The sequence below is a fragment of the Eptesicus fuscus genome, chromosome 2 (genome assembly GCF_027574615.1).
Source record: "Eptesicus fuscus isolate TK198812 chromosome 2, DD_ASM_mEF_20220401, whole genome shotgun sequence".
Classification (NCBI taxonomy): domain Eukaryota; kingdom Metazoa; phylum Chordata; class Mammalia; order Chiroptera; family Vespertilionidae; genus Eptesicus; species Eptesicus fuscus.
In genome coordinates this window covers 116,023,916-116,043,217 of record NC_072474.1, presented here as the reverse complement: position 1 = coordinate 116,043,217, position 19,302 = coordinate 116,023,916, and the positions used below count along the sequence as shown (strand labels likewise).

Sequence of the window (19,302 nt, the reverse complement as noted above, 5' to 3'; positions counted from 1 at the left end):
GAGGCCCAGGACCCCTCTCCTGCCCTCCCCCATGCTGTGACCTGGCCAGGCACCCCTTTCTGACGCTGCAGGTGGAGGGCTGGGAGGGGAGAGCGAGCGGACTGAGGCCTGGGGCTCAGCGGCATCTCTGCCCTCCGTCCTCGGCCCCCGGAACCACCGCCCGCTGCCGTCCTGGGCTCTGCCTCGGGGCCAGGCGAACGGCAGCCCTTGTGCCCACAGACTCACGGTGTGGGGTGGGCTCGGCTGCCTGGGACACAACCGGGTCCCAGTGTCCCCTCCGCGGGGACACAGCACAGAGGAGGCGCACTGCACCCCTTCTCGGGGCCCCAGGACAGCGGAGTGCCCGCGCCCCATGGCGGGAGCAGTGGCTGCTCAGTTAGCGCCCGTCCCAGTGGGTGGCAATGTCCCTGGTTCACCTGAGGCTACTGAGGAGAACGCGCCCTGTTAGCGACTCCATGCCTCCTGGGTGCCAACCGCATGGCACGTCCTTCCATTGTGTGTTCGCGGAGCCCGACCTGTCCCAGACCCGGGCTGGGGCAGACGTCCGGGCGGGAGGGCTTGCTCCCTGGACAGACCTGGTGGGGGAGCTGGGAGTCAGCACGGCAGGTGCCTGGCGCCCTCGGCCCACGTCTAAGTCCTGTGGCCCAGCTGCCCCGACCCCTGGGGGCTGGCCCTCTGCCCCCTTGGTCCTTGGTCCAGGGCCCCACCCCCCTCCTGTCCCCCCCAACTCCAGCCTCTCCAGGCCACGTGGCCACTTCCCCAGGCCACCTTCCCTCTCCGAGGCCGTCACGGTCCCCGCTCCACAGCATCACTCCCCCCCTCCCCCCCCCCCCGGCCTTGCTGTGGTCTGGCCCCTCCGTGTAGCCAGGGCTCTTCCTGAAACACATCTGCCTGGTCTCCAAGCCCCTCCCAGAGGCCCTGCAGCTTCTCCGCCGCGGCCACCTGGGCCGTCGCACCTGCTGGGCTGGCCCACCCACAGCTCTGGGCCCTGGACACCGCGCCCCACGCCGTGCACGCCTGGCGCAGCTGGGGCTCGGGCAGGTCTGATGTCGGTTGTCCCTCTGTCCGGGAGCTCCAGGGTGGGGGTGAGGCGTGTGGGGGCATCAGACAGATGTGAACCGACCTCCTTAGAGTGACAGGACGGTGACACGTGTGTATGAGCCTGACGGGTGCGCGGGAGGGGCTCCTTGCCACGTGGGCGGGGCGGGGGGTCGGAGACACCTGAGCTGGGCCTGACAGGTGAGGAGGGAGCCGGCAGGCGTGGGAGCAGGTGGCTCTCAGCAGGCCCGCCAAGGGCGGGGGCAGGCGGGCACCAGCTGGGGAGAGGAGGAGCACCCGGCTTGACCCCTCGGACCCGCCTCACTCCAGCTGGCGCTGAGGGTGCCTGGCTGCCAAGCCCGTCCCCGTCCCCTCAGCTGGTGGAGGCAGAGGGGCTTCGTGGAGGCCTGGAGGGCCTCGGGAGCAGGCGGCTGGGATTTCTTTGTGCGATGGCCGGCCACCGGGGCATTCGGGGCGGATGCGCGGCCCAGGGAGGCGGGGCGGGGCGGGCGGGGTGCTGGAGGAGGGGCTGTGGTGCTGTCGGGCGCTGGGAGTCCAATCCCAGCTCTGCCGCTCAGGCCCTGCTGGAGCCTCAGTCTCCCTCTGTGAAGCGGGCTGACACCAGCTCACGACCTAGGAGGATGCGGGTGCATCCCACGCGAGGGGCACTCTTGGGACCAGGCCTTGGCTCCATGGTGGCTAGTGAGGCGGTGACTGGCTGGTGGCCGGCTGTGGTGGGCAAGACCGTGCTGGGAGCCTGGCTGAGAGGCGAGGTGCGGGGCGGGGTGAGCAGGCGGCAGCCAAGGCGGTGTGGGTGGCCCTTGCGGATGTCCTGCGGGGGGGGTGGGGGGCTGGGGAAGCTGGCCTGGGGACATCCACGTGGCAGAAGGAGTGGACACTACAGAAGTATGTTCCTGCCGGTGTGGCTCAGTGGATAGAGGGTCGGACTGTGGACTGAAGGGTCCCGGGTTCAATTCCGGTCAAGGGCACCTACCTCAGTTGCAGGCTCCATCCCCCGCCTTGGTCAGGACGCATGCGGGAGGCAACCAATCGATGTGTCTCTCTCACATCGATGTTTCCATCTCTGTCTCTCCCCCTCCCTTCCACTCTCTCTAAAAATCAATGGAAAAATATCCTTGGGTGAGGATTAACAAAAAGAGAAAGAGAGAGAGAGACTCCCCCCCCCCCCCCCGACCTTCTCTGGGTTCCCTAACCTTGGGGCTGCCCCCACTCTCGGCCCTAGAGGTGGTGCTGGTCCGTCCTGCTGTCTGTCCGGCTGCGCCCCAGCCCCCGGGGCCTGCAGATGGGGCTCCACTGGACTCCTCTCAAGTTTCCCCACTCGGGAAGCCATGTGTTTCCTCCTGGGACACAGTAACGACAAAGGACCTGAGGATGAAGAGCTGCCAAAGGGACTGGGGAGGGGGTGGGGGAGGGAGGAGGGGGAGGGGAGGAAGGAGGGGGAGGGGGAGGGAGGGGCTTTGAAGTCAAACAAAGCAGGTGGCCCACGCAGAGGAGCAGGAAGACGGGACGGGCGGGCTGCACGGAGCCCCAGGGTGCGCGTCTGGAGGGTGGCAGGCAGAGTGAGGTGTTTAGGGGGAAAGACGGCAGGAGGGGCTCCCGCGAGGAGGCCGGAGGAGGAAGGAGCAGAGCACCCAGCACTGGGGAGAGGAAAGACGAGGAGGGAAAAGCAGGCCTGGGCTGGGACGAGGCGAGAGAAGCCGGGATCCGGGAGGCGGGAGGTGGAACGCGGTGAGTCAGAAGGGGCAGTGGTCCCCAGCTGCCTGGCGGCCTGCACCCCGTGGGTGCCTGTCTCAGTCCATCCTGCTGCTGTAACAAACACCCCCCTCCGGGTGGGGGTGGGGCACATAGAAACTCCGGGCCCTCACTTTGCCGCCTTCTGGAGGCTGCAAGTCCACGATCAAGCCCCCAGCAGAGGAGCCCAGGTCCCGGCTCATGGCCAGCGCCCCTCACTGTCACCTCACGGGGGGAGGGACAGGGTGCTCTGGGGTCTCTTATAAAGGCGCTGCTCCCGTTCCAGGGGGCTCTACCCTGCTGGCCTACTCACCTCCCTGGGGCCTCGCCTCCTAGCTCCATCTCACAGGGGTCGGCTTCAACAGGCCGTGCTGGGGGACACATTTGGTCCCCGGCAGTCCTGCTGTAGACAATGGCCCCGGAGCCTCGGAGTCACCGCTTCCTGTCCTGCTGGAGCGCTCGCCTAACGCCGCCTCCCCGCTCCATGGCGCCATGGGGGTGTTTGCTTTGCAAATACAGGGGAAGAGGCGCTCTGACACCACGCCAGGCCAGGCCGTGGAAAGATCGCCCTCGTGTGAAAGCATAACCTAGGTTCTCTGACTGTCCCAGCCAATGGCGGCTGCACTGTGATGGCCCGGGACTTGTCACGAGGGCTTGACCGACAGCCCAGGAGATTCAGCCAGGCTTGGGTGCTGGCTGCATCCTGGGGGCCGCCTCGAGTCCAGGGCTTGCTCCCTCCCCCCCGCCCCCGCCCTGAGACCGCACAGTAACCCCGAGGCCCCTCCTGGAAGTCCTCGGCCGGTGACAAGAGGGACGTCACTGCCACAGAAACAGTGACCGCGGAGGAGGAAGACGGCTGGGGGCGGGGAGCGACCCCAGGAAGGTCCAGGGGGCAGTGGCGGCTGCGGGTGGTGGGGGGTAGGCCCCCGGGCCCGCCACCAGCCGCGCTGGGCTCCGCAGGCCTGGCCTCCCACCTGCGGGAGGCGAGCCACTCTCCGCCTTTAAAACGATTTCCCAAGAATGCGATCTCGACGAGCATCAAAGTCCGGAAGGCAGTCGGAAGAGGGGGCGGGCGGGCCCGGCGGGGGCACCGAGGGGACCTAGTGGTGGCCCGGAGGGGACTGAAGCGGGGGGCGTAGGGCTGAGCGGGATCCGTGGTCACCGCTCGGGCAGCGGAAGTCCCGCCCCCTGCCTGGGAGGCCCGCCTCCCATCTCAAGGCCCCGCCCTTGTTTCTTCCCACCTTGGTCCCCTGGATGCCCCGCCCCTAGCGGCCTGGCCGCACGTCCGGTTTGGCGCCCCGTGCAGGCCCCGCCCCCTGGAGGCTCCGACCCACCCATAAACTGCGCTCTGCTGCCTCCTGAGACACGCCCACACCCGTGGAGGCCACGCCCTACCTCGCCCTGAGGCCCCGCCCAAGCACGACCACGCCCCCGGATGCCCCACCCACCCGGCCCCGGCCCCGCCCCTTGTCCCGGGCCCCGCCCCTTACCCCAGGCGGCGGCGGCTGAGGAGACCGTTGGGCGCGCGGGCGGCGCGGGCGGCGCGGACGCGGGCGGCGGAGCGAGCGGGTAGGTTGCGGGCGGGCGCAGGGCCGCCCCGCCCCGCTTTCTTTCTTCTCCGGGCGCGAGCGAGCGCCCTCGGCCGCCGGCCCCGCCCAGCGCGACGTGGGGTGCAGGGCGCCGGCCGGTCCGCTCCTCAGGCCGCCGCCTCCTCAGAGAGTCTCTCCCCGGACCGGCCCGGCCGCCGGCTGCCCGCCTTTTGTTCCCGGCCCAGCGCGGGGCACTCGTCGGGGCCCGTGTGTGGGTCGCTGCGAGGCCTCGCGGTGCTGCGGGGCGGGTCGGCCAGGCTGGGAGCGGGCGGGGTGGGCGGCGTTGGGGCGGACCCGGCCCTTGAGCCCCCCGCGCCCCTGCGCCCCCCGCGCCCCCACCCCGCGCCCCCCGCCCCGTGCCCGCCGTGCCCGTGCCCGCTCGCCCCGGCGGGTCCTGGTTTCCTGGCCGGACCTAACAGGCGCCGCATTGTTGGGCAGAGGCGTCTCCAGGGACCCCGACTCAGCAAATTAACTGAGCCCGGCCCCCCTCTCCCCTCCCAGACGCCGCCGCCGTGCGAGTGGTCGGGGAGACGGAGGCCCCGAGTGGGCCTGGCCCGCACCTGCCTGGCCACGGCCACGGCCACGGATCTGGCCTCGGGCAGGTGGCCAGGTGTGCGTGCCTCCGTTTCCCCGTTGGTGGGTGGGGTGGGGTTGGGGCCTGCCTAGGGGTCCGCGGTGCTCAGAGGCGGCTGCCCATAGGGCACCTGTGACCTGCAGGGCAGGGGCAGGGAGGTCTGCCTGGAAGGGCCACCCGCTTCCCCGAGGAGGGAGACCCGGCCCCATGGGGGCCCAGAGGGGCAGTGGGGGGAGGGCGACGAGCAGGAGAGCCCGAGGTCCCTTTAGAAATACAGTTGTCGTAAGTGTGAAGTTTCTTGAAAATGTCTCCTTGCTCCGTGGTTTTGAGGACGTGAAGTGCCCACGTAGGACCTCGGCTGCGGGGTGCTCCTCGCACGGGTGGGCACATGGCTGAGGCGCCCACCGCCAGGCCCTGGGGGGCTGATGATGGGGGCTGAGGAGGGCTGCAGTGGCCAGGTCGCAGGGAGGCCCCCCAAGAGGAGGGCTGTGGCAAGGCCATGGACTTGGGCTGTGAAGGGGGAGGCGGGGGCGGGTGCCAGAGGGTCAGGGTGGCAGCGTTAGGGAGGGTCAGGAGGGCAGGGAGGCACCCAGTGGCCCGTGGGCAAAGAGGAGGGGCCCAGGGCCCTTTGTTGGGGTGACCATCTGGAGGAAGGGCCCGGGCCAGGCAAGAGGAGCTGGCCTGGGGCTGGACGTCGGGGGTGGGCGGCCCCAGGCTCAGGATGAGGCGGCCGGGGCTGCTTCTGATTTTACTGCCTTTTGACACTTACCTTTGTCTGAAATGGACCAAACCTCGCTGTAGGGTGAAGCAGAAAAGAAGTCGTGACGGCACACACTGGTGGAAGCACACAGAACCCGGGCCAGGGTGTTTTCTGTGAACTTGGTGGCATTTCCAGTCAGCGTTTTGCTTGCTTATTAGCACTTGTAGGACTTTCCCGGGGCTGCTGAGACCAAGTACCACCAACTTCGGGGCTTAGCCACTAACATTCCTCTGGGTCTCGCTGGGCTGAAACCTCGGGGCAGCCTCAGGGGGCTCAGGGCGGGAGAACCTTCCTGCCCCTTTTCAGCTTTGGAGGCTGGCCTCAGCCTCCCACCCCAGTGCCCACCCCCTTGCTTCCCTGGTTGCGCCCCGCCTGCCTCCCTCCCTCCCGTAAGGACCCTTGTCATTCCGTTCTTGGCCCACCCGTGTGCACCAGGACCCCAAGTGAGTCACACCGTTCCAGGAGCCAGGACCTGGTGTCTTTGGGGACCACCCTGTAGCCCACCGCAGTGCTCCTGACTTGACTGCTGAAAGGACTGTGCTGAGAGCCATCTCCTGCACCTCCTGGTCCGCCGGCCGCTCTAAGCCAGGGGTGCTGCCGCTGCGTGTCCGGAAGGGCCTTGTGGGTGCCCTGCCCGGCCCTGCCCTGGAGCGGAGGCTGGAGCCATCCTGGAGAAGGTGGCCCAGGAAAGGAGATGAGCCTGGATTAGGGCTCAGGTCTGGAAGAGCCGCTGGTCTTTACTTTGGGGAGCTGATGGCCACTCGCTCCTTTGGCCAGCTCTCTTCAGAAGTGGACACACACTTACACAGTTTCCACCTGGTGCTTCTTTATAGTTTCTGTCTCTGCTGAGATACGCCATCTGTTTATTGTGACCATATTTCCCATTAAATCCTTGACACGCTTTATTAGCTGCCTTTAGCTCTTATTTGCTAATTTCAGCCCCTGGGTTACCTCAGGATCTGTTTCTGTTGACCTCCTTTCTCTTGACTGCGGTCACACTATGTCTGAACATCTGGAAGTATTTGGTTGTGTACTAGACATCGTGGATGTCCATTGCAGTGATTCTTTTCAAAAAAGAGTGTTGTGTTTTGTTCTGGAAGTTACTTTGGACTCGAAATGAAATCTCTGTGTAATCGCCACTCGGTGCACTTGCCTGCCAGCCGCCTCCTGCTGCTCCATGGACTCAGCTTCTGCCTGGGCAGCTCCGGGCTGGCCAAGGACCGGGCTTAGTTTATGAACAGATTTCAGGGCTTCCTCTCTCCAGCTCCTCCTTTCTGAGGTCCTGGGATGGCACCCTCTCTTCCCAGGCACCCCGCCACGCCCACACTCCATTCCCTGGCTCAAAGCTGGGAGGAATACGCTTTCCCCGAGCTCCAGTCCCTGTGCAGACGCCCGCCTGACCGTCTTATCCATTGCAGCCCCCCCCTTTAGGGGACAGCTCCCTCCCAGGTTCTGCCTTCTCTTCAGGGCTCTCCAGAGCCTTCAAATCCTTGGTCTTTAGATGTTGAACCTGCTTGGAACTTGACTGAGCAGCAAGGAGAGTGCATGAGGCTTTCCGTGCACTGATCGCCTGGGATCAGTCGTCTGTGGAGTAATCGTCTCCTCTGGAGAACCAAGTAATGGGGGAGTGAGCCACTCCAGCCTGACAGAGCTTTTCCCTCACAAAGCCGTTAGGGTGAGGCGAAGCCTGCGCTGGGCTCCCTGCGTCAGCCTGGGAGGTGCCTGCTTCGGGGTGGGGTTTGGTGAGCGTGCGGCAGGAGAGGCTGTACGTTCTCCCTTGTCTTCCTCTGATGTGAGCCACGTAGGGGTAAGGCCCGGGCTGCTCTCCGGGCCCACTGCGCGTTTACCAGGCCTCGGGCTCCGGCTGAGGCAAAGGTGCAGATTTTTGCCTTTCGGTACCACGTTCTTGACCTCATCTGGTACCTGGTTTGACCACGGGCAAACTACTCTTCTGTGCCACGGTTTCTGACTATAAAATAGGTGGACAGCAAGGCTGGTGCGAGGATATGTCAGCCTCCTTGGTGCTAATTCAACACCAACAGGAATCCCCAATTTGGGGTGCAGTGAAGAAGGAACTTTATGCAAACCATCAATTGTGGTCCAGCACAGCTGTGGAAACAGCATGGCTGTGAGGCAGCTTGGGCCAGGCCCCTTCCAGCAGGCAGCTCTGCCCCACTCCGCTCCTGGCTGCTCTGCTCCTCTGCTCCAGTGAAGCCAGGGAAAGGGAGCCTTTGGGGAAAGGGAAAGTGGGCTCTCAGGGCCAGAGGGAAGCTGACTTATAGACAGAAGTCCCTGCTCCTGGTCCCTGATTGGTCTGTCCTCATGCAAATGAGGGATCCAAATCCTCACTGATTGGTCCAAAAGGCACTGTCCTGATTGGTGGGTGAAGAAGCTGTGGGGATAGAGCTGTGTGCTTCTCTTGGGTGGGGAAAGCCTCAGTCCTATTGGTTGAAATAGGTTCCAGGAACTCCTGGCTCAGCCCGCAGGAACACGGTGCAGGAGGCAGTTGAGTGCTGAGGTGGGTATCAGTGCAGCTTTTATTGATTTATTTTTTTAATTTAAGCCCAGTTAAGCCGCCAGGACCCCTTCTTAATGAGGCATCTTCTTTCTCAGGGTCCACAGATAATCTGTGTAAAATGGTGGGGAACTACGTCTGACACGCAGGACGTGCTCAGCACCTGTTAGCGATGGTGCGAATTAGGTCACGTCCAGGCTTGTAGTGTCATCGCTGTGACTCGGTTTGTGCCCAGGAGGCAGCTCAGGTCTTCATGTAGCACATCTGTTCCAAGCCCCTACTATGTGCCAGGCTATGACTCCTCCTGACTCCTCCTGAGTGCAGGCCAGAGGAGCTGGGGGGCCCTTGGGCAGAGTGAGGTGCCGGACTGTCCCGTGCACCAGAGCCCCTCATTTCCTGGAGTCCAGCCCAGAAGGACGGTTCTGTGGAGTTAAGCATTTAGCAGCCGGTCAGCTCCTCACTGCGAGGGTCGGGCAGTGGGGTCCCAGGAGGAGGAGGGTTCCCTGGGCCTACCCCTTGTATTCCTTTCCTGTGGCTGTTGTAACGAAGTACCACAAAGTGGGTGGCTGAAAGCCGCAGACATTTATTCGCTCCCCGTTCTGAGGCCAGAAGTCTGGGTGTGGCAGGGCTGTGCTCCTCCCGGAGGCGCTGGGGAGGGTCCTTCCTGCCCTTCCCAGCTCCGGTGGTGCCAGCAGTCCTGGGCTCGGGGCCACATCACTCCAGTCTGTCCTGTCTTCACATGGCATCTCCCTGTGTCTGATCTCCCCTCTTCCCTCTGCCTCCCTCTTATAAGGCCACTTGTGATTACATTTAGGGTCCACCTGATTGGTGGGTGAAGAAGTTGAGGGGATATACACTGAGTGGCCAGATTATTATAATTATTATCATATTTGGCCACTCAGTGTATATCCTATGTAATAAAAGGCTAATATGCAAATTGTCCCCTCGACCAGGAGTTCGACCAGCAGGCAGGTTGGCCAACCGCCCATGTCCCCTCACCCTGGCCAGGCTGGCCAGACCCCACCCATGCACGAATTCATGCACTGGGCCTCTAATATACATATATAGAGAGTGGCCAGATTATTATGCGTACAGAGATCATAATAATCTGGCCACTCAGTGTAGCTGTGTGCTTCTCTTGAATGGGGATAATTCCAGGTCATCTCCCCATCTCAAAGCTTCTGATTCCAGCTGCAAAGATCCTTTTTCCAAATAAGGTCACATTTTCAGGTTCTGGGGATTAGGACTTTAGGTCTTTGGGTCTACCATTCAGCCCATTATCCACCCTGCCTGGACCTGGGAGGTGAGGAGCCATGTGGGGTTAGGAGGGGGACAGGGCCTCCTGCCCACATGACTTCCTCTGGCCATTCCTCCCCCCTTGCATCTAAAAGTGATCTGCCACCCTCGCCGGTTTGGCTCAGTGGATAGAGTGTTGGCCTGCGGACTGAAGGGTCCCAGGTTCGATTCTGGCCAAGGGCACATGCCCAGGTTGCAGGCTCGATCCCCAATAGGGGGCGTGCAGGAGGCAGCCAATCAATGTTTCTCATCATTGATGTTTCTATCTCTCACTCTCCCTTCCTCTCTGAAATCAATAAAAAAAATATATTAAAAAAAATAGTTTTAAAGTGGTCTGCCCCCAGCACCCTGTGTGCGGACTGGGCTAGCAGCTTCTCCCTCACACGCCTGTGATGCGGCGCCCAGGACCTCGTGCACGTGCAGGTTGCCTTGTCTTCCTGCGAGTGACGGAGACATGCGAGCAGAACGATTCCCTGCGGCCCCAGTGAAAACAGACACACGCCAGGCCAGCAGTCGCCGCTTTTCCGTGGGTCGCGTAGGGCAAGACCACATTTGTATGGTGGGGGAGTCCCCTAGGAGGCCTGTCCTTCCCGGTCCTTCGTTTGGGGGTGAGGCCGGGTGATGGTCACGCTGTGCGGGTGGACACGGCTTGGCCTGCCCCTCCTGTTCTTGGCCTGCCGCCGTCAGCTCCGCCCTGGGAAGTGGCTGGGAGGGGTAGTGGGGGTGGAGGTGACGTCCAGGTGGGATCAGGGAAGCCAGGCTCCGGCAAGGAGGAGCCCAGGGCCACTGGGTCGGGCCGGCAAGACGTGCCTCCTCGTCTGTCCCTGCACAGATTGGCCAGCTACAACCTGCTGTGCGGTGTTGGGACATACTTATACTAAATGTTATTCCTCTTATGTCTGAAATTCACATCTAGGTGTCCTGTATTTTGACTCACTAAATCCAGCAACTCTGTTTATAGGCTCACTTTGCCCCGGTTTAAAAACCACAAACAAATATTAAGTAGAGATAAAAAGGGAAGGAGAAATTGACACGGTTTAACCTTCAGTATTTCAAGATTATTGAACAAGAATTTGTCTCTGGAATTAGAAATAGCCCCGCACTCCCATCGGCTGTAGACCCTGAAAGGATGTTGCTCGGCTGGTCTTGTTTACTTTTCCCGACTCCGTCACCGCCAGGCTGGTGCCAGAGCTCTTGGGCGGAAGCGGCCCGCTGGCTGGGGGAGGTCAGCCCTGCTCTTTGAGCCCCTTGGGCTCAGTCCTGGTTGGGGGCCTGGGGGAGCCAGGTGGGGCTCCTGGCCCTGCCTGAGCTGATGGTGGTCTTCCGCACAGTCAGGATCCCTCCAGTGCACACCTGGGCCTTGTGCAGCCCGGCCCTGGCAGGCGGCGCCAGCTTCTCATGACTGCCCAGCGCCACTTCCCTGTTCAAGGCACGGCTTCCCCTCAAGCCTGTCCCTTGTCCTGACGCCTGCATGTGTCCCCACAGCCTGTGTGTGCCCTCAGTGTGCACCAAAGGCCGAGTGTGTGCCCATGCCACGGGTGCCCACAGCTCTGCCTCAGAAAGCTACGGGGGCTGCACAGTGTGCCCCTGGGCTGGCGATGGACAGCAGGCACAGCCCAGTCGTGGGGCCCAGTGCTGTGCAGGGCAGTTGGGGGCGAGTGAGGATTGGAGGAGTTAGTGGGGCCTCAGGGGGGTGGTGGGATCCGAGCTGAGCCAAGGGGCAGCCGAGGAAGGGGGTGTGTTGAGGGGAGAGTAACTTCTCAGATGGAGTCAGGGCTGTGGGCCTTCCTGTGTGTGTCCCCGACCTGTGTGGACATACCGACCTGCTGAGCTGTCTTGTCCCCAGGGGCAGGGCCCCAGGGGATCAGGGCCATCTCTGGTCACCTGTTCATAACTGTCTACCTGGTGCTGCTGTAGAAGCCCCTCGGCAGTCATTGAATGAGTGGGCAGGAAAATCCTGGGAAATCCTGGGGCTGTGAGGATGGACCTGCCTGAGGTGACGTTGAGCTTTGGGTAGGGGCCTGGTGAGGGCGGCCTCGGAAGGCAGGCTGTGGGGAAGGCTGGGCCCTCGGGAGGCGTCATGGGTGTGAGCAGGGTGATGCTGGGTTAGGGAGATGAGCCAGAAGGCGGGGGGGCAGGTGTAGGTGGGCAAGGTGGCACCGGAGAAGAGGCTGAGTGCTGGGCGCGGGCCTGCATGGGAGGCCGGGTGACGGGAGCTCCTACCAGCTCCCCCTCGCCCAGGCTCCTGCCCCCTCTGCTGTGGCCGCCATCGCCACCGCATGTCTGCTTCCTGCCTTCTGCCGAGCTGCTTTCCTCCATTGAGACCTTACGTCCCTGTGTGCAGAGGGCATTCAGTATGATGGGAATGAAAGAAGTTCCTTCCGATGCTAAGCTCCTCCATTGAGACCTTACGCCCCTGTGTGCAGAGGGCATTCAGTATGATGGGAATGAAAGAAGTTCCTTCCGATGCTAAGCCCCACACGTTCGTAGGGAGCTGTGGGAAGTGACATGAGAACCCCGCGTCAGCCTGCGTCAGGCCAGTGACAGGGAGACAGTTTTCCAGGGCTCGGGTGCCTTTCTGTCCTCTGAGGCTGAGGTGTCTGCTGTCCTCAATGCCTGGCGTGAGCCCAGCCAGTATGATCTAGCACACAGTTTCCTCGCCGTTGGAGGGCTACATTTTTACCTTAGACAGGAGCTTGTGCTCACGTGTTCCTCCTCATTCGTAATCCTGTGGATCTCGCTTGAGGTAAACCACGTTACAGAGGATTAGAATCAGTGTGTAGTACAGGTGACCCTTGGACAACGTGGTTTGAGCTGTGCAGGTCCACTTATACGTGGGTTTTTCAAAAAATATATAGTCAGCCCTCAGTATCCCCAAGTTTTGCATCCTCGGAGTCAGCCAACCGCAGATTGAAAACAGTATTTTTGATCCGTGGTTGGGAGTCCTCGGATGTGAAGGGCTGACTGTGTGTAGCTTCATGCAATACTGTGTGAGGGACTAGCGCATCCTCGGATTTGGGTGTCTGCGGGGGTCCTGGAACCCATTCCCCACAGATACCAAGGGACTGGAGTTAAGTTTGGGGGGAGTCAAAACTTACACATGCGTTTCCGGTGCCGCTAACCCCCGCACTGTTCAAGGGTCAATTATCTATCTGTATAAAAGCCTAAGCGACCAGATGACCGGCCGGTAGCTATGATGCGCACCGACCACCATGGCATATGCTCGACACAGGTACTGCCCCCGGTGGTCAGTGCGCTCCCACAGCCAATCTCCCATGGCCAGCCAACCTCCTGCGGTCCCTCCCCATGGCCAGCTGGATGGTCAGTGCGCTCACACGCCAACCTCCCGTGGCCGGCCAACCTCCCGCAGTACCTCCCACCAGCCAGCTGGCCCCGATCGGCCCCAATCACCAGCCAGGCTGAGGGACCCCACCTGTGCATGAATTCGTGCACCAGGCCTCTAGTCTATATATATAAAAATCTAAGTGACTGTTACAACTGAACAATCCGAACAATCGGAATGACTGGTCGACCAGTTGCTATGATGTGCACTGACCACCAGGGGGCAGACGCTCAATGCAGGAGCTGCCTCCTGGTGGTCCGTGTGTTCCCACAGCCAATCTCCTGTGGCCCCTCCCTCCCTGACCGGCCCCAATGCAGGGGCTGGCCAGCCAATCTCCCGGGGTCCCTCCTTCTGGCCGGCAGGCCCCCTGATAGGCCTTGATCACCAGCCAGACCAAGGGACCCCACCTGTGCATGAATTCGTGCACCAGGCCTCTAATATATATATATATAAAAGCCTAAGCAACCAGATGATTGGATGACCAGCCGATAGCTATGATGCGCACTGACCACCAGGGGGCAGATGCTCAAAGCAGGAGCTGCCCCCTGGTGGTTAGTGCGCTCCCACAGCTGGAGCGCCGCTCAGCTGACAGATGGGCACCAGATGCCGGGCTCACCACTGGTGAGCGCAGCTGCGGCAGCGGCGCAAGCCTTTCCCTCGGACACTCCCCCTGCGCGCCTGAGCTCTGGCCGTGGCAGGTGCAGCGGGGCCGGGTTGAGCAGGATTGACACAGACAGCCGGCTGGAGCCCGACAAGCTGGCGGGTAAGGCTGGGCTGTGGCAGTGCGGAGGTCCACTCAACCCCACAGGCCAGGCCGAGGGACCCCACCGGTGCATGGATCCGTGCACCCGGCCTCTAGTATGTTAATATTTTTGAAACAGTAAAATGGACCTTTGTAAGTTAAAATAGTATAATTTTCTGCTAAATCTAGATTTTCTTCTCCACGTTAAAAAAGGGAAAAGTTCTGAGTTAGAGATGCTACTTGGTGTGAGGCCTTCTGTAGCGGAGACACCAGGAACCAGCGATAAAATATTCAAGCAGCTGCGCCTGGATCCTGTTCCCGGCCTTCCTTCTGCCCGGAGGCCTTGGGCGCTCCCTCCCTTTGGGGCCGCCGCCTCTTCCTCGCAGCCTGCGGGGATGGGGGAGTGAGGAGTGTTTAAGGGTAGTGTTTAAAACTTTATGTTGTGCATATGACACTAGCCTAACTGTTTCTTCAACTTCATATTGTTTTTGGAATTCCATTTCATTGTAACGTTATTAACTGTAAACAAATCTCTGTGTTCAAAGAAGTGAAATGTCCTTAAATTTGCCGTCTTGAATTTCTTCTCTCCCTTGCTGCCTTCTCCTCGCTCCTGATGGTTTATCTCCACTGCATTTCCCAGTTCCAAGAGCTGCTTTTCTGTGTGTCAAGTCTTGTTTGGCTGCTTAGCAATGAAATACGTGGGAAGGCGGGCCGTGCTCCTGGAGACCAGAACCGAGGCGCCTGCCACGCGCCCCTGCAGCTTGGCCTTTGGTTTCTTGGGGCTTGAAGTGGTAAAACCTCAAGAATTCATTAAAAAACGAACAAGCATGTAAAAACTTGCATAATAACAAAATGCTGAATGGGAGCATTTTGAACAGAGCATACTCTTCTGCCCAGTCTATTGTAAATTACTCAGCGACATGCATACTAACAATGCTGGTGGCTGACCACCCACTTCCTAAACTTACAGTAATGCTCAGATTAGGGGGTAAAGCAACCAAGGACTTGATGGACTCTTTGAGACCAGATTAATAATTGTTGCCAGCAGAAATACTTCGAGGAGGTCAGTTCCCGCACAGGCATGTGCTTGTGCGCTAATGGGGAACCGGGAGGCGGCGGGGTGGCGAAGAGCCCACCGAAGTAGCCCTGTGTGAACCCAGCCCGCACCGCAGCCGTAGCAGGTGCCGCACCGGCACCTTGTCTGCTGGGACCTTCAGCTGCGGGATCACGACTGCAGGGTTTCTGTCCGGAGCACACGCCTTGGACTGCCTGTTAGTGCTGAACTCCTGCGCTGTATCCGGAGGTTTCCTCTGCTGTGTCGGGTGGCCTCTGGTGTGCACTGAGGTGTTTGAGACGGATGTTTTCCCCACACGGTACTGCGTTCGCATACAGTAATTGGGGGGGTGGGGGTGGACCATGAGTCATCAGCAGGTGCCTTCCGGGGGAAACCTTCCTAGTGATCACGCACGGGTGGACCTGGGCTGTCTCAGGAGTGAGACCCCGAGTCTGTAGCCAGCGCCGCGTTTCAGTCCGACTCTGCCCTGGGTTCAAATGCCCCTCAGTCACATTGGTCTGCAGGGGAGCCCCTGGCGGTGGCTGGGCTTCGGGCCACACTGGGAGTGTGAGGGTCTCCAGGTCCCTTCTCTTCATTCCGGATCGGGAGGTGGAACAGGGCCGGGAAGTGGGTCCTGCAGAGTCCCCAGGCAGCCTCGCGGGAGGGTCGGTGTTGAGGGGGACCCGTCCTGGGAGACATTTCCCACTTTGGAAGGAAATTCTTGGCCTAAGATTTACTGCCTCTCCTCACTGCCATTTACTTGGTAACTGGAGACTACTTGGTGACGGGTTTGCTATGAGATACCTTTTCGAGTTCAGGTAATACCAGTCAGCAGGGGAGGCCTGGGCTCTGAATGACGAGCTGTTGTTGTTCTTCCTAGGGCGGCATTTCTAGAAGAGGATGGCAGCAGCAAGCGTTCTCTGAACTGTGGGTCCCCGGGGACGATGCTCCTGTCCTGGGAGGCGCGCTGAGATGTACAGAGCGGGGGACACAGTGGAGCGCCCGCCACAGGGGACCGCACCCCCTCGCCTGAGGAGTGTGGAGGTCGCCAGAGGGAGAGCAGGCTACGGGTTCACCCTTTCCGGCCAGGCGCCCTGTGTGCTCAGCTGTGTCATGAGAGGGAGCCCTGCCGATTTTGTGGGCCTCCGCGCCGGAGACCAGATACTCGCTGTCAATGAAATCAACGTGAAGAAAGCGTCCCACGAGGACGTGGTTAAACTCATCGGGAAATGCTCTGGGGTCCTGCACATGGTGGTGGGCGAAGGCCTCGGTCACCTGGAGTCCTGCTCCAGCGACGAGGAGGTGGGCTTCTATGACGGGAGAGGCTGGCGGAAGCCCAGACTCGATTCCAAAGCGCTAGGCATCAACAGAGCCGAGAGAGTCGTCGAGGACATGCAGTCGGGTGGGATTTTCAGTATGATCTTCGAAAACCCTCGTCTGCATGCAAGCAGCTCAGAGCCCTCGAAACTGAAGCAGAGGTCTCTCTCAGAATCGGCGGCTGCGCGATTCGACCTTGGGCAGGAAAGTGTAGGCGACCCGCAGCCCGGCCTGCTTTCCAAGGAGATCTCCCACGTGATCAATGACGACTCGGTTTTCAGTCTTGGACTAGAGAATCAGGAAGAGTTTGGATTAGATGCAAGTATTTTAAACGTCGCCATGGTCGTTGGCTATTTGGGTTCCATCGAACTTCCTTCCACGAGCTGCAGCCTGGAGGCCGACAGCTTCCAAGCCATTCGCGGCTGCCTGCGGCGCCTGCGGGCCGAGCAGAAGATCCACTCCCTGGTGACCATGAAGATCATGCACGACGGCGTGCAGCTGTGCACCGACAAGGCCGCCGTGCTGGCCGAGTACCCCGCCGAGAAGCTGGCCTTCAGCGCCGTGTGCCCCGACGACCGACGGTTCTTCGGGCTTGTGACCATGCAGAGCAGCGACGACAGCAGCCTGGCGCGGGAGGGCGAGGGCGTCTTGCGGACTTCCTGCCATGTGTTCATGGTGGACCCAGACTTGTTCAATCACAAGATCCATCAAGGCATCGCCCGGCGGTTCGGGTTTGAGTGCACAGCTGACCCTGACACCAATGGCTGCCTGGAATTCCCGGCATCCTCCCTGCCGGTCCTCCAGTTCATCTCTGTGCTGTACCGGGACATGGGCGAGCTGATCGAGGGTGTGCGCGCCCGGGCCTTCGCGGACGGGGACGCCGATGCCCATCAGAACACCAGCACCAGCAGCAACAGCGACAGTGGCATTGGGAATTTCAACCAGGAGGAGAGAAGCAGCCGGGTGCTTGTGGTCGACCTGGGCGCCAGCTCCAGCAGACATGGCCCCAGCAGCAGCACCTGGGAGGGGGCAGGTGGGAGGGGCTCCCAGCCTTGGGGCACCCCCTGGAATGGGGCCTTTATCCACGACCCCGAGGCAGGGCCCCCATTTGAAGCCGCTCCACAGGCTGACAGGGGCTGGGACTTCAGTAAGCATTTGGGGCCCACTTCTCACGTGGAGGTCCCCCCGCCCCCCGTGCGAAGTTCGGTCCCTCCTTCCAAGAGAGGCCCCGTGGGCCCTGGCGGTGGGTTTGGCCAGCGGTGGCTTCCGGTCCACGTCCTGCACGAGTGGCAGTGCGGACATGCCAGTGACCAGGAGTCTTACACGGACTCCACTGACGGGTGGTCCAGCGTCAACTGCGGCACGCTGCCCCCTCCCATGAGCAAGATTCCCGCTGACCGCTACCGGCTGGAGGGCAGCCTGGCGCAGCCCCTGCTGAGCACCCAGAAGAGGGACTGGTCCAGGAAGGCGTTCGGGATGCAGAACATTTTTGGTCCCCATCGAAATGCTAGGAAGACTAAGGAAGACAAAAAGGTAAGCCTGCGCGGGCTGGTTTAGTGAACGTGAACTTGACTGGCTGACTGAGTCAGTGACTGGTGCAATGACAGCACACCAGCTGCCCAGGCCCCCGCTGCTTCCCCTAGCGGTGGCCGCAGGTGTCTGCTGGGATTGTGTGCTGAGGGTCCCGCCTGGAGCCGCCCTCAAGTGGTCTCATCCCCAGCAGGCCCTTGCTCTGGCGGGACAGGCCGGGGTGGAAGGGACGGTGACTTCTCACAGCCCAGGTGAGGGTCTCCCCTCCTTCCTACCCTTTCCTACTGCTGGTGCCTGCGGGGTCCTGTCCCTGTGCCTCTTTGAAGTCCATGGGGGGAGCAATACACCCTTTTGTTGTTAATCCTCACCTGGGGCATTTTTTCCATTGATTTTTTTTTAGAGAGAGTGGGAGGGAGGGATGGAGCGGGAGAGAGAGAGAGAGAAACATCCACGTGACAGAGACATCCTTGAGAGAGGGGCGGTGGTGCCGCACTGTCACAGAGGAACGGGACGCTTGTGAGGAGTCGTTATGGCTCGTGTTGGGAGATAAGCCTCGAGTTCCCCAGCTCATGGGCCAGGCCTCCTTTGGGACCTGGTGGGGTTCTGTGAGCTCCTCAGGCTGGAGCCTTCCTTTTCATTTTACTGACACGCTGATGCGTGTTAAACAGCTTGCCGGTCAGTGGCCAGTGAGTGCTGAGACTCCTGCAGTGCCCTTTGCAATGACAGCGGTGGCACACAAGTGTGTCATGAATTGTGTTTTATTGGGTCCCTTCTGTAATCCCTTGAAATTCATTGGTTGCTTTTTACTTTGCTAAATGGGTTCCCCTGCGTTATTAGCTCAGGGTCACCCCGCATGGCCTCCTCAGTTGGAGTGCAGAAGCTTCCAGAGTGGCGAGGAGGTCCCTGTGTCCCTCCTGGCCTGGCCTGAGCGGGCTGAGGTGTGTCAGGATCAGCCGGCGACAGGCCGAAAAGGGGAGAAGGACGTGCTGTCAATGACCAGAGGGAGAGGCCTTGGGAAAGGGAAGAAGCCAGATGCCAGAGGCCTGCATGTCGCATGGTTGAGTGCTGTCACTGCTCCGTGGTGGCGGTGGCTTCAGTGCCTCCCTTTGCACAGTGGGACTGTAACAGGTAGGATCCAGCCAGGAGATGGAGAACACAGCAGGACTGGCACAGGGAACCGAGAGGGGGGACGGCACTGAGGCAGGGAGGTGGCTGCGGGAGCCCGAGTGGCACCGTGAGGCCTGGCATCGGAAGCCTTGCTGAGTCCCAGTGGCACAGCTGACCACAGGCTCAGCTCTCAGGCAGGCCAGGAGGGCCGCATTCAACACGTTTCTCTAGCACAGTGGTCGGCAAGCTCATTAGTCAGCAGAGCCAAATATCAACAGGACAACGATTGAAATTTCTTTTGAGAGCCAAATTTTTTAAACTGAAACTTCTTCTAACGCCACTTCTTCAAAATAGACTCGCCCAGGCCGTGGTATTTGTGGAAGAGCCACACTCAAGGGGCCAAAGAGCTGCATGTGGCTCGAGAGCCGCGGTTTGCCGACCACTGTTCTAGCACAATAACAGGAAGTTTTAAAATAGATTGTAAACATATCTGGAGAATATGCCGGGCTTTGATCCTGACCCTGTGCAAACAATGCCCAGGGCGACCTTGCGTCACTGCCCGAATCACAAGGAAGGGAGGAAACAGGAGCAGCCTCCGCTGAGAGCCCTGATCTGTGGCATGACACTCCGGCAGAGGGCGCTCCAAGCTCTGAGCTGCCCTGGGCTGGAGCGCTGGGCACGAGTT

The 19,302-nt window shown here is 60.9% G+C and overlaps 1 protein-coding gene across 1 annotated transcript in view; it reads left to right on the top strand.

Moving 5' to 3' along the window:
- Window positions 1-4,304: 4,304 nt before the first annotated feature.
- Window positions 4,305-19,302, top strand: part of RGS12 (regulator of G protein signaling 12) — a 72,151-nt gene continuing 57,153 nt past the window's right edge. Inside the window, exons 1-2 of the mRNA XM_054708412.1 lie at window positions 4,305-4,359; window positions 15,544-17,513. Coding sequence (XP_054564387.1) covers window positions 15,636-17,513 — 1,878 coding nt within the window. The 5' untranslated portion in view covers window positions 4,305-4,359; window positions 15,544-15,635. The remainder of the gene's footprint in view (window positions 4,360-15,543; window positions 17,514-19,302) is intronic.